At 36.8% G+C, this 12,831-nt stretch overlaps 1 protein-coding gene across 2 annotated transcripts; it reads right to left on the bottom strand.

The window, feature by feature from the left end:
* Positions 1 to 8,045: 8,045 nt before the first annotated feature.
* LOC117925371 (putative cysteine-rich receptor-like protein kinase 20) lies at positions 8,046 to 12,517 on the bottom strand. 2 transcript variants are annotated; one of them, XM_034844376.1, is made up of 7 exons: positions 10,692 to 12,517; positions 10,256 to 10,390; positions 9,970 to 10,151; positions 9,266 to 9,464; positions 8,901 to 9,138; positions 8,655 to 8,805; positions 8,046 to 8,571 (listed from the first exon to the last, which is right to left on the bottom strand). In XM_034844376.1, exons 1-7 carry the CDS (start codon positions 11,797 to 11,799, stop codon positions 8,218 to 8,220), a joined length of 2,367 nt encoding a protein of 788 aa, XP_034700267.1. In that variant the 5' UTR covers positions 11,800 to 12,517; the 3' UTR covers positions 8,046 to 8,217. The 2 variants fall into 2 exon arrangements, with proteins under 2 accessions (XP_034700267.1, XP_034700266.1); XM_034844375.1 differs by having other exon boundaries at positions 9,266 to 9,476; positions 10,692 to 12,516.
* Between the last annotated feature and the right edge of the window lie 314 nt (positions 12,518 to 12,831).

Genomic DNA, 12,831 nt, shown 5'->3' with positions numbered 1-12,831 from the left:
TTTTTCCCCATAGTCAGTTTAATTGGCAATTGGAGGCATGTACTTATTACATTGATGGCCTTCAAAATTAACAATTGTGATCTTAAATTTCAAAGAACTACCCCACTTAATGGGACGCAGGTTCCTTAATTTCTTGGCTGATGGTTTGGCTGGCTGGAAACTTCACCAACCAGACATACGGAAGAGATATCTAAAGTCGTTCCTACCTAACCTCATTTAGCTAAATATCTGAAGTCTAGGTTTGAAATTTCATAGCCTAACATAAGACAAAGTCTTGCATTCCGATCCTTTCAGATGCTTGCTCTCTCTCTCTCTCTCTCTCTCAAAAGAATCTTTTTATTAATTAAAATATCAGGAAAATGGGAACCGTATGTGTGTTTGAGTTCCCATTTTACCCTTCTTCTTGCCAACTCAGTCTATCACATGAAAAAAAAAAAATTCATAAAACCCACAAAGTCTAATTCATACCCATTCCATCTCCTTCATTTTTTTCAAGCACATAAACCTATAAACCCTCCCATCTGCTTTTTCTTCCTTCCCCTCATTTCCCGGAACCTACAAAAGAATGAATCTAATCTTGACCTCTTCTCTTATATTTGAAAAGTAGTTAATAACATCTGTCGTTTTTATTCAATACAAACAAAATCAAGACAACGTAGTCCGCTTTTCCCTTAATTTATGCTATTTTTCCTTGTTATTTCATAACATTCATGTGTGGTCCATGTTAGTGTGGTGTTTGCCCAATCAAGGGGCCCCATGGTCAGTTTATAACATTCCTTGGCTGATGGTTTGGCCGGCTGGAAACTTCACCAACCAAACCGAAGATGAACAATACGGAAGAGACATCTAAAGTCGTTCCTACCTAACCTCATTCGGCTTATGTGTATTTGAGTTCCCATTTTACCCTTCTTCTTGCCAACTCAGTCCATCACATGAAAAAAAATAAAAAAATAAAAAATTCATAAAACCCACACAAAGTCTAATTCATACCCATCCCATCTCCTTCATTTTTTTCAAGCACATAAACCTATAAACCCTCCCGTCTGCTTTTTCTTCCTTCCCCTCATTTCCCGGAACCTAAAAAAGAATGAATCTAATCTTTACCTCTTCTCTTATATTTGAAAAGTAGTTAATAACATTGTCGTTTTTATTCAATACAAACAAAATCAAAACAACGTAGTCCGCTTTTCCCTTGATTTATGCTATTTTTCCTTGTTATTTCATAAATATTATATGACAAAATATTTTTATTTCATTTACATATAATAATATTCACAAAATAAATAGATATTTTATTCAATATTAATATACAAAATCTCTAATTGTGTTCGGTTCTCGAAAAATACTAAAGAAAGAAAAAAAATACCAAATTTTTTTTTCATGCTTGATTTTCCTATAAAAATATATAAAAAAAATCAAATATAATTAAAATTAATTAAAATTTCGTGTATGTTTAAATTATTTAATCTTTATATGGATGAGTTAAAATAAATAAAATAAGTTTGAAGTAATAATTATAAATAATTTAATGACTTTTAATCTATTTTTTATTTTTCTTTCCTTTTATTTTTTCTTTGTATTTTTTTTCCCTTCCATTTTCCTTTAGATTTTTGAGAATCAAACGTAACTTATATATCACATACCTTCTAAACCTATAAATAATAAAACATAATTTCTTAATCTAAACTATAAAATATTTATATTTATTATTAATATTTTGAATGATTAAATGTATCATTTCTAAACGATAGTATTTTTATTTCTTTTTTGTACATTTATATTTTGTGTATGTTGCCAATAATTGTCTAGTATATATATTATTATTTTATGTTTGAAGTGCTCATTTTGATTTGTCCAAGAACATGCATGATTAAAAAGAGGGACGTAGAGAGAGAATTTGTGATAACAATGGATGACTAATGTGACTTCAAAAAAGCACATGAAATGTGACGTAAAGTTAGCAATATCAAGACATCAATGTGAAGGAAAAAATCACAAGCTATAGTCTCCTTGAATCTTTCGCAACTAAAAATTAATGGAGCATAATGAATTTATTTCTTTATTTTTCAATCAAGTGAAAGGTCCAATGTTTGGAAAATTTGGATACAATGGAGAAAAGAAACACTCTCTTACACTCACTTTGATATAATAAAACTCTCAAAGTTACAAAATAAGAACAAGAAGAAGAAGAACACAAGAAAGGCTCAAACAAGTTCTTGGAACTTTGTCCAAAGACTCTATTTCCTCCCACTTCTAGAAATCTTTAGGGAACTAATGGAAATAGTCTTGGGATTGATCAAGCCTTTTCACTTTTCTGCATAAGATTTCAAAAAGAAGAAAAGTCATATAAAACACTCTTAGGGTTGAAAAAAGGTTATAAGGATGAGAAAAAACCCATTGTCTTCCTTAATCTCTTCATCTTTGTAACATTCAAAAAATTAAATCATATGTTTAATTCACACATTAAACATGATTTAATCTCAAATGTGTAACTCTCTTACACTTAACCTCTTAAGTTTTATAAAGTTACAAAGATGAGAAGACTCATTGTCTTCCTTAACCTTTCAAGTTTTGTAACATTTCAAAATTTAATCATGTGTTTAATTCACACATTAAAAGTGTAACCCTTCTTACACTTTATTTTCAAAAGTTATTTTTCAAAAGTGTAACTCTTCTTACACTTTATTTTTAACCAACAATATATATATATAAATATAACAATCCCCCACTTGGTTAAAAATAAACATCAACCCTTATAACCTTAACAGTGAAAATGCATAAAATAAAATATATTTCGATTTGAATTTTACCTTAGTGTAATTGTCACAAAGCTCTGTTGAAATCCCAGGTTGCTTGTAGCATTGAACCAGTTATTCCTTGTAACGAAACCGGTAACAACACACACACTTCCACTAACCACACGAGTGCCCATTATTTTCTTGCTTAGCACTTTTATGGCCATGTGCTCAATCCATTCATGAACTTTCTTGAAAGAAACTCCAACTCTCATGAGAGGCGGCACCACCCCTAAGTTCACATAGGTGAAATTCTTCCAGCATCCTTGTTACCTTTAAGATGCTTGTCACACATAGACTGAATTTCATTAAAAGCTTTGAGCTTAACCCTCCAACAGTAACAACCAGCATTAATCATCACAGATGGAACTCACATGTTCTAATGCTGCCACAACCCACTTATCAATGACTTGTTTTTACCTATTGGACTTAAGACTAGTCATTTCTTAGTATTAAGTTGGGTTACCATCATTGGTGAATTTTATTTAAGGAGTTTTAGTCCCATCCCTCTAGATGTTATCCTTACTAAATCTCTTGTAAGAGGTTTAGTAAAAGGATCCGCCAAGTTTCCACTTGACCTCACAAATGAGATTGAGATGATTCCATTTTGAATCAATTGTCTTACATACTCATGTCTAATGCTTATATGTCTAGACTTCCCATTGTACACTCCACTGTACGCATGAGCTAGAGTGGCTTGACTGTCACAATGTATCGACACTGTTGACACATTATTTGCAGTAAAAGGGATGTCCATCATGAGATCCCTAAGCCACTCAGCTTCTTTTCCAATTGCAGCTAGAGCTATAAACTCTGCCTCCATGGTTGAGTGTGATATACAAGTCTGTTTCTTGGATCCCCAAGAGACAACCCCACCACCAAGTGGAAACACCCAACCTGTGGTAGATAAATTATCTCCCACACTCGATATCCAGCTTGCATCTGAATACCCTTCAAGTATAGCAGGAAACTTTGAATATTGGAGGCTTAGTTCTTTGGTATTCTTTAGGTAACCAAGAACTCTACCAATAGCTTTCCAATGTTCCACGCTTGGATTGCTAGTAAACCTACTTAGTTTACTAACTCAAATGAAATGCCAACCCTAATACACTGAGCAGCATACATAAGACTTCCAATTGCACTTGCATACTCAAGTTGAACCACCGATCTACCATCATTCTTTTCAAGTTTTATACTTGAATCAAATGGAGTATTAGTATCTTTAATCTTGAGATGACTAAATTTGCTAACTACTTTCTCAATATAGTGGGTTTGGTTCAAAGCATAACCCCCACTATTTCTTTTCACTTTGATACCCAATATAGTATCAACTTCTCCAAGATCTTTCATCTTGAAGGTTGAGGATAGAAACCTTTTCGTTTCTATTATTCCTTTCATGTCATCACTCAAGATTAACATGTCATCCACATATAGACACACTATGACCACATAGTCATCACAAGTCTTAGAATATAAGCACTTGTCCACATTGTTGTGTCTAAATCCATCCGAAAGAATAACATGATCAAATTTTTCGTGCCATTGTTTAGGAGCTTGTTTTAAACCATATAATGATTTGACAAGCTTACACACTTTGTTTTCATTCCCCAGTAGAACAAAACCTTTCGGTTGTTCCATGTAGACCTCCTCATTGAGATCCCTATTCAAGAATGCCGTTTTGACATCCATTTGATGAACAAATAGATTATGAATTGATGCCAAAGCAAACAATATCCTAATCGATGTTGTTCTAGCCACCGGCGCATAAGTATCAAAATAATCAATACCTTTTCTTTATTTAAACCCCTTAGCTACTAATCTAGCCTTAAAGGTTTGAATCATGCCATCGGTGTGATATTTCCTTCGAAATACCCACTTGCACCCTATTGGTTTAGATCATGGTGGAAGGTCTACCAATTCCCATGTTTGGTTGGACATAATTGAATCCATTTCATCATTGATAGCCTCTTTCCAAAAAGCAACATCTCTAGAAGCCATAGCTTCTTTGTATGTTTTGGGATCCTCCTCTATTTGAAGTACTATAGGAATTTTTCTTATAATATCTTCTCTATTTCCTTCTACTAAGTAAAAGGAAATTCTTTGAGAGTCAATCTCATCCGATCCCAACACTTTCTCTTTTCTAGCTCTTTGGCTTTTCCGAGGCACAATGGGTTGCTCAACAACCTTTGAAGGTGTCTCCTCTTGAGACTCTCCAACACTAGTAGGTACTTGAGAATTGCTATCACTCAACAAATTCTCAAAGAACTCTACATCTCTTGATTCAATTATCACATTAAACTCCAAGTCTAATAGCCTATAAGCTTTGCTATTTGAGGCATAGCCTGCAAATGCACACTTAATGGCTCTTGGACCCAATTTTGTTTTATTTGGATCTGTTTTCTTGCAATAAGCAAGACACCCCCACACTTTGAAGTAACCTATATTAGGCTTCCTTCCTTTCCATAACTCATATGGAGATATCTCATTTTTCTTCATAGGAATTCTATTCAAAATATGGCAAGTAGTCAACAAAGCTTCACCCCACAAATTGAAATTCAATTTAGCATGCAATAACATAACATTCACCATTTCCAAGAATGTTCTATTCTTTCTCTCCGCTATGCCATTGTGTTGAGGTGTATAGGGTGCGGTGCACTCATGTATTATGCCATATTCTTCACAAAAAGAATTGAATTCACTAGAGAAATATTCACCACCTCTATCACTTCTAAGCACCTTAATATTTTTTCCTAGTTGATTTTCAACTTCGGCTTTGTAAACTTTAAAGGCATTGAAAGTTTCACTTTTGTTTTTCAACAAAAACACATAGGTAAATCTAGAACAATCATCTATGAATGTAAGAAAATACTTATTTCCACCTCTTGTTAACATGCCATAAAGTTCACAAAGATCACTATGTATTAAATCAAGCAAATTAGATGATCTATCAACACTATGAAAAGGCTTTTTAATCATCTTTGATTTAACACATATTTCACACTTTTCAAATTTCTTGGTATCACAAGCAATCAAACCACATTTCACAATCCTTTTAATAGTGCTTAAACCAACATGTGCAAGCCTATTATGCCACAAAAATAAAGAATTTGAATCACACATATAAGCGGAAGTAGTAGCCATTTTATTGATATTGTCATTGGTACAAAGTTTGATCATCCCATCACAAGAATACCCCTTTCCCACAAAGTTCCCTGATTTGGATAAAATTAGCTTACCGGATTCAAACACCGCTTTGATACTCGGTTTGCCAAGCAAATACCCACTAACCAAATTTTTATTCATATCGGGGACATACAATACATTTATAAGGGTAACCTTTTTGCCGGAGGTAAAAACAACTTCAATAGTGCCCTTGCCAATCACCTTGGATCTTCCTTCATTGCCCATTTGAACCTCTTGATCTCCCTTTGCATCTTCAAAGGTCTTGAAAAGAGATTTGTCATAGGTAACATGAACTGTGGCACAAGTATCATACCACCATCCTTGCACCTTTCCTTGGACAACGCACACATCGCTTAGTGTTGCAATGATCTCCTCATTAATTGCATTCACCACAGCCCCTTTTTGGTCCTTTCGGTACCTACACTCCCTAGCATAATGCCCAGGGTTTCCACACACAAAACAAGGACCTTTCTTGCCCTTAAATTGCTCTTGATTTTTCTTGGGGCTCATATAATTTCCGAAATTCTTTTTGTCGTTGTTATTTTTACCTCTAGGATGATTGGCCTTTGAAACCGCATTGGCTTTGTTAGTCCCACCATTGGACTCTTCCACCATTTTGTCTCTTGATCTCGATTCTTCCTCAATGCGAAGATGTTTTTGAATATTTTCCAAGGAGTAATCTTCATTCTTGTGGAGAATCCTCTTCCGGTAACCTTTCCAACTTGATGGTAATTTAGCCACAATAGCACCAACTTGGAAGGCCTCCGGAAGTTCAATTTTGAGAACTTTTAACTTATTCATAATTACTTGCAACTCATGAATTTGTGGTAAGAGAGGTTTTTCATCAAAAAATTTGAAATCTATGTATTGAGAAATAAGAAACTTTTTGGTACCTTCTTCCTCGGCTTTGTACTTGTTTTCAAGAGCTTCCCAAATCTCCCTCGCAGAATTGGTGTTGGTGTAGAGATCATATAGCCTATCGGATAAGGCGTTCAAAATATGACCCCTACATATGAGCTCATCCTCCTCCCTCTTCTTCCTTGCCGCCACCACTTGAAGTGTGTCATTTTTCTTTGGTTTCGGTAACGGTGCCAAGGTAGGATCAAGGATGTAGAAAATCTTGAGTGCTGTGAGAAGGAATCTCACCTTGTCTTGCCACCTAGTGAAGTTGGAACCATCAAAACGATCCAACCTCACAAGGTCTTGGTTCATAATCTTGATAGTCTCTCCTTCCATTGAAACTAGAGTCTTTGATTGTTTGGAAAATTTGGATACAATGGAGAAAAGAAACACTCTCTTAGACTCACTTTGATACAATAAAACTCTTAAAGTTACAAAATAAGAACAAGAAGAAGAAGAACACAAGAAAGGCTCAAACAAGTTCTTGGAACTTTGTCCAAAGACTCTATTTCCTCCCACTTCTAGAAATCTTTAGAGAACTAATGGAAATAGTCTTGGGATTGATCAAGCCTTTTCACTTTTCTGCATAAGATTTCAAAAAGAAGAAAAGTCATATGAAACACTCTTAGGGTTGAGAAAAGGTTACAAGGATGAGAAAAAACCCATTGTCTTCCTCAATCTCTTCATCTTTGTAACATTCAAAAAATTAAATCATATGTTTAATTCACACATTAAACATGATTTAATCTCAAATGTGTAACTCTCTTACACTTAACCTCTTAAGTTTTATAAAGTTACAAAGATGAGAAGACTCATTGTCTTCCTTAACCTTTCAAGTTTTGTAACATTTCAAAACTTAATCATGTGTTTAATTCACACATTAAAAGTGTAACCCTTCTTACACTTTATTTTCAAAAGTTATTTTTCAAAAGTGTAACTCTTCTTACACTTTATTTTTAACCAACAATATATATATATTTATATAAATATAACACCCATAACCTCCACCAGAAAGCATGCAGTTGGGTTGTGGACGTCTACTCCCTTGCGACATCATGAGCTAATTAACATGAGCAGGTGGCCGTGTTCAATGCAAGTCCAGCATTTTCTAAGGTCCCACAATAGATGAGAAGTTCATGAGAATTAGTCCAACCCTATCCTTATGCCTTTTGAATTCCCCAATTCCACCTCGGGTTTCCCGGAAAATCATATATTAGTATATTACTGACAATAAATAAGTAACAAACATTTACAATCTTATCGGGAGGCTAATAAACAACAACAGATGATACCCAAAATCACAAATTATCATTTCTTCATATTAGGACAGTCTGCACCATCACCGTGGTACCAAATCAGAAATGGTGGCATCATTGACTGATAATATATCTTGCTGCGAAGAAGTGGTGGCATCATTGACTGATAATTTATCTTGCTGCGAAGTAAACTTATCCTGCCCTTCATCTTCATTACTTCTGATTGAAAAAGCAGGCCTTAAAGGGGCAGGCATGGCTGCAGTTTCGCTTTTGAGCATTGAAGACACTTCCAACATTGTTGGTCTATGGTCCGGATTTTCTTGGATGCATAACAGAGCTACTTGCAAGCATGCCATGAGTTTACAAGACGAAGATGAGTCATCTAGTGATGGGTCCATAAACCTCATGCCTTCTCCCTCTTTCCACAACTCGTATGCCTGCAACAGTTTGGTATCATCATCTGTTATAATGATTTAAATCTTGTACAACAATGGTGGAAATGCTCAGTAAAGTGACTTACATATTCTAGAAGGTTTAGGTTTTGGCTCAAGCCATATGTGCATGAATTCCTCCTGCTACTAATTATCTGCAGGAGTAGAACTCCGAAGCTATAAACATCATATTTCATGGAGTATATCCCTCTTCGAACGTATTCAGGAGGAACGTAGCCACTGCATGGATCATCCAAAAATACAAGTACTTAAGAAATTAAGATGAATCATGTGATAGCACTGAAAGTTGAGGGTGAGAGGGCTTAGTGACTTACTACGTTCCTACAATCCGGCCTGTGCTTGCCTCATGTTCATCCTTTTGGAAAGCTCTAGCTATGCCAAAATCTGAAATCTTGGGCTTCATCTCGCTGTCCAGTAAAATGTTGCTAGCTTTCAAATCCCGGTGAATTATAGTGAAGTTGGAGTATTCTTGGAGGTAGAGAAGTCCTTGAGTAATCCCTTCAATGATGGCGATGCGCTTTGTCCAATCTAAAAAATAGCGCCTAGTAGGATCTAAAACAAATGATGGATCGGTTAAGAATACTTCAACTATAATGCATAGAAAAAAAGGAGCACAATGGACATGTGGAAATTAAGGAAAATCTTGTTAACTATAGTTGGAGCAGAAAAGGTTGCAGACCAAACAGATAGAAATCCAGGCTTTTGTTGAGCATGTACTCATAGATCAACATCTTTTCTTCTCCTTCCGTGCAAAATCCCAGAAGCCTAACTAGATTTACATGTTGCAGTTTGGCTGTAAGTGTAACCTCATTTATGAACTCCTCTGGTCCCTGATTTGAAGTTTTCGAAAGCCTCTTCACTGCCATTTCCTCTCCCTTCTGTGATTTACCCTAACAAAATCAGCACCCATGGTTAGTAGTGCTAGTATGCATACATGGGAGCATGGATGGGCATGCTTAATCCAATTTCACTTTGTGATGCAGTCAGCTTGGGCTAATATGTTCTCAATCAGCACCTCAATTTTCCGTGTTTCCTTCTTTTCTTTCCTTTATCCTTGAAAGAGTTGGCAGAGGGGTAATAGTGTAGGTCATGGCCTAGGGTGATGACTTGCTTTGTGGCTCACTCTGTTTTACTGGTTCAAACCATTTTTCTACATGGACAAAGCTATAGCAGAAGTTGAAGATGTGCGTGGAATTTCGCTCCTGTTTCTAGTTATAATGAATCATAACTAGGTCATCTAACTGAAAAAAGAGCATACTTAGTCAAATCAGTAATCGGGCGAGGAGCTCCCTAATTCCTTTTCCTACATTTCCTGTTCTCCCCCTATCAAGACCATTCCAAATATCTTAAGAGAAAACATAAATAAATAGTTACAGATAGTACCTTGTAAACAGGCCCAAATCCACCCTCTCCAAGCTTATTTTCAAAGGAAAAGTTATTTGTAGCCTCTTTGATCTCAGCAAAACTGAACACTCGCAGATTAGGAGCATTACTGTTAAAATTTTCAACACCTGATGATTTGCTTCCTACTTCAAGTAGTGATATTTTGCCTAAATTCTTGGTCCCTGTAAGCAGAATGGGAAAATTTTGACAAAACATTAGTCTCTGCATATCATATAAAATGGGAAAAATGTTCTCATAGTGAACTCTTACGGTTAACTAAAGTTACCTATTGCTTTGAGTACTCTGCTTCGTGAGTAACAACACATTATGGAGCCTGCTACAAGAATAAGTACAGCAATTGGAACCAGAATTTTTACCAATAATTCCTCCTTCTTGTGATGATATTTGTCATCATCTTGAGCTGTAACAGAATTGATCACATTAATGGGAATGAATCATGAAGAGATCTTTACCATCTGCTCTTATAGTTTCCAAGATAATTGTAATGGGAAAAATACAAGGATGTCTTATTGTTGTTCTCTTTACTCAAAAGGTTACTGCATTAAGAGAAGCATCTTATGAGCAAACCATGAAGATCAATTTTGCCACCCACCAAACCAACACAGACTCTGGTTCAAGTTTCAGGCTGGTCCCTTAATACCTTCTTGACCAATTGATAGAAAGAGATGAAAATGACGAATAAATCAGAAACCATTACTAACCTGCCTGAGAAAGCGCCCAATTGTCGTCATTGCTAACCTGGAACACATTGTAACCAAGTAGCTTCTTCTCCTTGGCATAAGAAATTTTAGCTCTGATAGCCTGCACATCATCAAAACCAATCCAAGTTGTTCCAATAGTGACGTAATTCACTACATAAGTAGCATTGTACATTGAAGTAGCCCCATAACTTCGAAGGAACCACTTGATGTATTTATAGCTCATGGATCCATCTGCTGTCATGGCTATACCTGAAGCGGGTGCGCCAATGCCATTGTGGTTAGGGTTCACAAGTGTCCATGCATATCCATGGTAAGGCAACCCCAAAACCAGCTTACTAGCAGGGAACCCTTTACTGATCCATTCCCTAATACCAAAATCAGTGCTAACATTGCTCAATGGATCATACAGAGCAGCATGGGCGTGTGTAAAGTTCACCCTTGAAGGCAAATAATAGTCATATGCTGGAATATGTGCCCAATCCAAGTTCCTCTGTATTGCCTCAATGTGGTAGCTCACTGAGTAGAGAGTTGGCACATAATGAACAGCCATAGTCAATATCAGTGGTGCCTTACCAGAATTTCTAGACTCCAATTTCACAGCTGCCCGCACCTCATCCAGGAGGGCTTCCATATTCTTCATATCAGACTCGGTGTTAGGCCAAAGCCAAAACAGGTCCAGGCCATGAAACCCGTAAAGTCTAGCTGTTTTCATGGCGGATTCAATGAAAGATTTTCTGTAAGAGGGCTGCCTAACCATCAAAGACACCATGGAAGAGTTCACCCTTTCACCCAAGATGGACAAACCCGTGGGCCCTTGTCCTCCCCAGATGGACAGAAGTGTTACAACAGAAGGGTTCCTACGCTTGACTATGTCGGTAAAGGTAGAGAAGTAGTGTTCTTCAGAAGAAGATATAGAAAGCTGGTAGGTGGTAGGGTTAATATCAGCAAAAGCACAAAGAAGATGAGTGAACAACCCAGATTTGATATCAGGAATTGGAGATTCACTACCGGCATACCAGTAACCAGCTTTAATCCAAGTTTCTCCATGTGAATAGGGCAATCCGAAAGCAAGAAAGAAAAGAAGGAAGCTGACAATTCTGGCTGCCATGGAAGAAAGCAACCTTAACTATGAAACTTCAGACATTAAATAGCACCATCTGAACCAAAATACAGGTCTTACAAAATTTGTTGGCTGTGGACTGCAGCGTACTACTGTTAGTAGTTGAAGACTTTTAGGGAACCTGTAGGTAGGGACGCCCTGTAGGAGTGACGCTGGGACTGATAGACTAAGAGGAGAGACCAAAAATCCTATATTTTTCATGGGAGAATTGATGGAAAATATGAGTCATACTCGGCTGTATGACGTGACGTTGCATTGGCCCACTAACCGTCCTAATTGCGTTGGCCCTTGGAATTTTGGAAGCTGATCTGCCACGTGGAGACTGGAGTCTGGGGTAGCGATTTGGAGTGTGACCCAGAGACGTAACCTTGTTTCACAATGAAAATTCAGTGAAAATTTTCATCTCCTACCATGTTCTTAGTGATTAATTTTAACCATCAGAATTTCCAATTCCTTTTGGAATATCGTAAAAGGTTTTTTTATTTCATATGGGAAAATTATAAGGTTGGAATATATTTTTTTTTTTCAATTTGCTGAAGATGTCAATAAAGGCCAATTTTTGTTTTTTTTCCAATTTGCTTCTCTCGTAGGGGCCACATGGCAGCAGGCGAGAGGGCGGAGAGAGCCAGCTAGTACCGTCGAATTTGGGCTGGTCATTGCCCCACCATTGGGGGCTTCTTTGGACCATTGGGCTAAAGCCCCTCACAATGACAACTCGTATTTATTTCAAGGCTACCCCCTGAACTAAACTGCTGGCTCCGCCACCGGTGGCGGAGACCCCCCCCCTTCCTTTCCAACCCCACCTACAATTCTGACATTTTCCTCGTGTCAAACTCAAAAACCCCGTTTCGCATTTCACATGACTGTAAACAACCAAATATATCCCAACAGTTCAACCCTCTTCGGGGACTGATATAAGATTGGGTTTTGGAGAGTCAAAGTATTCCATATTAACGATTTTCAATCTCTCGATTTATCAAGATTAATAATATCTTCTATGAGGATCTCAAGAGGCCTCTC

The sequence above is a fragment of the Vitis riparia genome, chromosome 11 (genome assembly GCF_004353265.1).
Source record: "Vitis riparia cultivar Riparia Gloire de Montpellier isolate 1030 chromosome 11, EGFV_Vit.rip_1.0, whole genome shotgun sequence".
NCBI lineage: Eukaryota > Viridiplantae > Streptophyta > Magnoliopsida > Vitales > Vitaceae > Vitis > Vitis riparia.
The sequence above is the reverse complement of the archived record's forward strand: the minus strand, read 5'-3'. Positions and strand labels throughout refer to the sequence as shown.